The sequence below is a fragment of the Abrus precatorius genome, unplaced genomic scaffold (genome assembly GCF_003935025.1).
Source record: "Abrus precatorius isolate BTA unplaced genomic scaffold, Abrus_2018 Scaffold6, whole genome shotgun sequence".
NCBI lineage: Eukaryota > Viridiplantae > Streptophyta > Magnoliopsida > Fabales > Fabaceae > Abrus > Abrus precatorius.
Window position 1 is genome coordinate 23,006,340 of NW_020874406.1, and position 4,781 is coordinate 23,011,120.

The 4,781-nt window shown below is 32.0% G+C and overlaps 1 protein-coding gene across 3 annotated transcripts; it reads right to left on the reverse strand.

The window, feature by feature from the left end:
• Window positions 1-2,935: 2,935 nt before the first annotated feature.
• LOC113869551 (metalloendoproteinase 2-MMP-like) lies at window positions 2,936-4,261 on the reverse strand. Of its 3 annotated transcripts, none has more exons than XM_027505928.1 (2): window positions 3,590-4,261; window positions 3,002-3,495 (listed from the first exon to the last, which is right to left on the reverse strand). In XM_027505928.1, the coding sequence occupies exons 1-2, from the start codon at window positions 4,244-4,246 to the stop codon at window positions 3,340-3,342; spliced, it is 813 nt and encodes a 270-aa protein (XP_027361729.1). In that variant the 5' UTR covers window positions 4,247-4,261; the 3' UTR covers window positions 3,002-3,339. The 3 variants fall into 3 exon arrangements, with proteins under 3 accessions (XP_027361728.1, XP_027361729.1, XP_027361731.1); XM_027505930.1 differs by having other exon boundaries at window positions 3,078-3,195; window positions 3,238-3,971; XM_027505927.1 differs by having other exon boundaries at window positions 2,936-4,261.
• Window positions 4,262-4,781: the final 520 nt, after the last annotated feature.

The following is a 4,781-nucleotide window of genomic DNA, read 5'->3' on the forward strand; positions in this document are numbered from 1 at the left end:
TTTACTTGTCATATCAAATGATTAGCAGCAATGGTATTTTAGTTCATTTTTATACCTACAATCAACAAAATACTGGTTTTACGCAAACATGTAATTATCTACGTTTGATGAAAAACGCTAACTAATATTCTAAGAGTATTAGTTAAAAAATAAAAAATATTAAAAATTTAAAAGATACTCATATAATTTTAAATTTATTTTAATATACTTTAAGAAAATTATTATTTATTTATTTCTTGAGCAGTATTTTAAAGGCAGTGATTAACTTAAAAAAAAACGACAGTGATTAACAAAATCTATATTTAATAGTCTGATGTACGTTCAAAATCTGAGTCAAGATAGTCCAACTAGAGTTTGCAAAGGATATTTATGGGATACTAGAATTGTTTTAAAAATTAATTATCGATAACCAAATATCCAATTGACAGTGATTATTTACCCATGATTTGTAAGATCAAGTTAGCAATGTCTCAACAGCTCAGCTCTCTTAAAAAAAGGATAGTAGTAAAAGATATGTTCAACAAATTTTAAAGTTATTGGATATGGTGTTTCATGATGGATAGAGTTGCTAATATTTTGGATTCTATATAAGCCTGAATGTCATTATCCAAAGAGTATGAAGTTGAGTAGATTTGACAATTGTATTATGATTAGGATTTTGATTATTTGTTAGAATTTAATAAAGAATCCAGTAATAGCTCCCTATTATATAGAAAAATGGCTACAACCTAAGGTGGATCACTATTTGGAGGAGAAAGTTTTAGATTTTGATATTCTGTTGTGGAAGAAGTAAAATGATAAATAAGTATCCAATGCTATAGGCATATCAGCGGTGTAAATCATTTTGTCCGCTGGGGTGAGTAGCATGGAAGCATATGTTGCACAGTACTGCATTGACTTTAGCACTCTTTGGTTAAACTTTCATTCTCCTTTTTAGATTGTCCAAGTTTTGTTAAGAGTATTTTAAACATATTTTTACTTAATGTAAGAAATAACATAATATACCTCTCTCATGATCTTTACTAAACATTTATAGATAGTCTTAAAGATAAAACTTAATAGACTCAAATATTATATTAAAAATAAATTAGACATAACTAAATCTCAAAAACTAGTTCAAGAAAAAACTATAGCCTAAACCTTATTACAATATTTTACCAATATTTTTAATTAGTATAAAATATTTTTTCAGTTATTTCAATTATCGTGTACATTATAATTTTTATTTTTTTAATCAATCTTATAAGAAATATTTTAATAATTTTTTTATTATTAATTTTAATCTTTAGAGTTGAAAATAAATAACTAATAATTATATGAAAAAGGATATATTTATTATATTTTTATAATTTTAATATAATAATTATAATTTTTGTATAAATTTTTTTATTTACAAATATTTAAATTTAGTCTTAAAGATTAAAGTTAACAAAACTCTATTATTATTATTATTATTATTTGTGTAAAGATGTTTGATTAATAAAGATCGAAGTTCAAAAGTCCAATCTAAGTTATCCCAATGCTTGGTTTGCATCGGCCCAGTTTACAATAAAATGAAACTAAACGGCTCTGCCTGAAACCCAACATTTAGAATCAAAGGTTAGGCTTCGACGAAACGCTACTTGTATCGGTTCGGCCTCTACCATAACCCAATGCCTTTCACTGATTTCCATTAAAAACTATCAGAAATTTTTTAATATCCAAGTCACTCGCCAGCTGGACGAGGTTGCACGTCACCATATCTTAACGCAACGATGTGGCGCCCACACCAATTACTGTTTCGGTTTCAACGGTTTTCTATTGGTTATGTTACAGTAGGATCCAATGTCTAGAGCTTGGGCATATATGCACGAGCCATGTCATTTACTAAGTGCATTCAAACACGTCCCTAAATAAAAAGAGATTTTTTTTTAATTTTAATATTTGAAGTTATGTTTAAAAAATTCAAAAATAGTAATATTTTATTTAAAAATATATATTTATATATTAAAATTATGAAAATGTGATAAATATATTTTACAGTAAAAAATACTAAAAATATTAAAATTAACATTTTTAAACTATTAATAACGACTAACTATATATGGCGGCGGCGACAAGTAACTGCATCGCAAAATTAAAAGAGCAAAACGACGCGCAGTTTATGAGCCACGCGATTGGCTGCGAAAAAGAAAATCCCTAATCCGTTTTGGGGAAGAGAACAGTCGGAGCAAGTGGCAATAGACGACAAATTAAGACCTTTTTCGTCAAGCACGCCTCACTGGACTGTACTTGCGTTGTTTGATTCCTTGTCAAGTGGATCCATGGATGTGTACTCTTGCGTTTGTCGCCATAATTAATATGAATTTTAATTAGTACGAAAACTAAAGTTTTATAATTATCAAAATTTTGTTAAAAAATATCAGTAACTATATAATTGAATTAATCTATTTTAAAGAAAAAATAATACTGTTTGGTAAAAGAGAATTGCACGAATGCATGTAGGAATCATCTCCTGTGATTTCCGGTCAAATACATGACTTTTTTTCTTTCAACTTTCTCATAAGCAATAAAAAGTATTTACGTGTGTATTCATGCAAAATTTGTACTGTTAATTATTCTTTTCTTCGTACTGAACAGCACAACTCTTTGAGACTTCGTACTTAATTAATCGGTCCCTTCAGGTAAGAAGCGAGACTGGACCGACAAGGACGAGATTATCATGAAGTCGAGAAAGCGATTTGCTTCAGCTTCTTGCAAGATTTGCTTGGTTATGGTTTGAACTCGTTCTAATATTGGTTTTGGCAGTTAAGAATCTTGCTCTTCCGAGGTGACTCGCTCACCTCAAAACCACCATTCCTATTGTCCAGCTGGAGCTATGACCTTTTAACTTGTTCTACCTTTTCTTTTAGCTTCTCACTGCTTGCAAATTAACTTCTCTCTTAATTTGATCTTAACAGACTAAATAAATTCATTTTCTTTTCACTAGACCTTTAAAAATTAATCAAGTTCTATAATAACAAATTATATAATTTTTATTAAATACTTTAATTATTGATCGATACAAAAGTAATCTGCACGAGTGACAAGTTGAAATCCACGGTCAATGTAGAACAACACGTAGGACTATAGGACTACGAGACGTGGAGAGCTAATACAAGAAAATCATGTAAGCAAGAGACAAAGCTATACTTAGGAGTCCCCAGAGGCTACCATGTCTAGCAGAGTTGGCGCTATGGCTATCAGAGTTGGCGCTATGTCTATCAGAGTTGGCGCTAGTATAACGTTGCAGAATGTTCTCCTTATCATTTTCCGAGAGCTCCACCTTCCTTTGCTTAGATGGCAATATAGAAGGGTACATCACCGAATCCTTCTCAGAAGAATGGTCAAGTCCAAGTAAATGTCCAATCTGGTGCATCGCCACACTCTCCAAATCCAGAATATCATTCTTCCATGAAATGTTCTTATATTCACTCGGCAACGCCCAGCTCTGGTTACCATCGAGACGTATCTCCCCTGTCATAACATCAGAAGAAGGTTTCGATCTTATAATAATACTATCCCCGTACACCATGCCTTCAATTTTGTCATTGAAAGCATATAACCCAACCTTGATGTCGGCGTTATCGTAGGTTGTCTCCGTGAAGTTCAACACTGTCGTGGCCTTTGCCCAGCGCGTGAATGCATCTCTGAACACCTTGGTCATGTTGGCTGGGAATTTGTCTGGAGAAGGAAAACCGTAGGTGAGGTTTCTCTTACCCTTTGGAAACCAAGTGTTCCCAGCTTTTGGCCATGAAAGGCCATCGGCGGCGAAGGAGTAATTGAAATTAATGTCGGGGACAGCGCATCGTGGTAGCAACATTTGCTGAATAGTCTGCTTGTTTGGTAGTCCTGTGATTTGGAGATTGAAATATCCCTGATAAGTTTTAAAGGCTGATATTGTTTCCTGGTCGATATAATCGTTGAATGGTCCAGAGGATTGAAGGTAGCTGAAATTAGAGAGGTATGCTTTGAAACGATAGAAGCCTTTTTTTTGTATCCGGGGTAGGTTTGGTTGTGGGGGAGAGAACCACTTTACGATAGTGCTTTCCTTGCCTTTCATGCCTTCTTCCCAAAGGTTCGTAGCCACTTCCTTCCCTACGTGGTTTAAATATTCATAGACTTTGGGAGAGATAGAAACTGCAAAGTAGGATTTATCGACAAGGAGAAGGAATAATAGCAAAGCTGAAAGGTGGAGTTTCATGTTAATGGCCAATGGGTATTTCATGCTCTCCAAGAAATTTTGTGTGACTAAGTACAAGAGTTGAGGTACAATATATAGATAAGCAAGTTAAGGGTAGTGAATGACCAATTCCATGCTCCAGGGTGCAAGTGGACTTCAGTGGGGCCTTGGAGAAGGGTTTCCTTAGCTTATAATATACTTTTTTTTAAAATACTTAATTATGAGATAAAATTAATTGAAGATTATGTCTCCGTTTATATATATATATATATATATAATGATTAGTTTCATACTTTTTATAATTTTAATCAATTTTAACTAAAATTTAAAAACGCGTTAAAAAAAATATGATAGTGATTATATTTCTAACTTTAATCATCTACTATATTATTTGACATGTATGAATAAATTTTATTCATAAAATGTTAAGTAAAAATTAATAATAATTCTAAAAATAATGTCTTAATTTTGTTAATGTACCTGAATATTCGCTCATAAAATACGCCAATTTAATTAGACATGCAAAATTCTCCTTTAACATTCGCGAGAGTTTATGATCTTTATATGCGAATAGAATTTA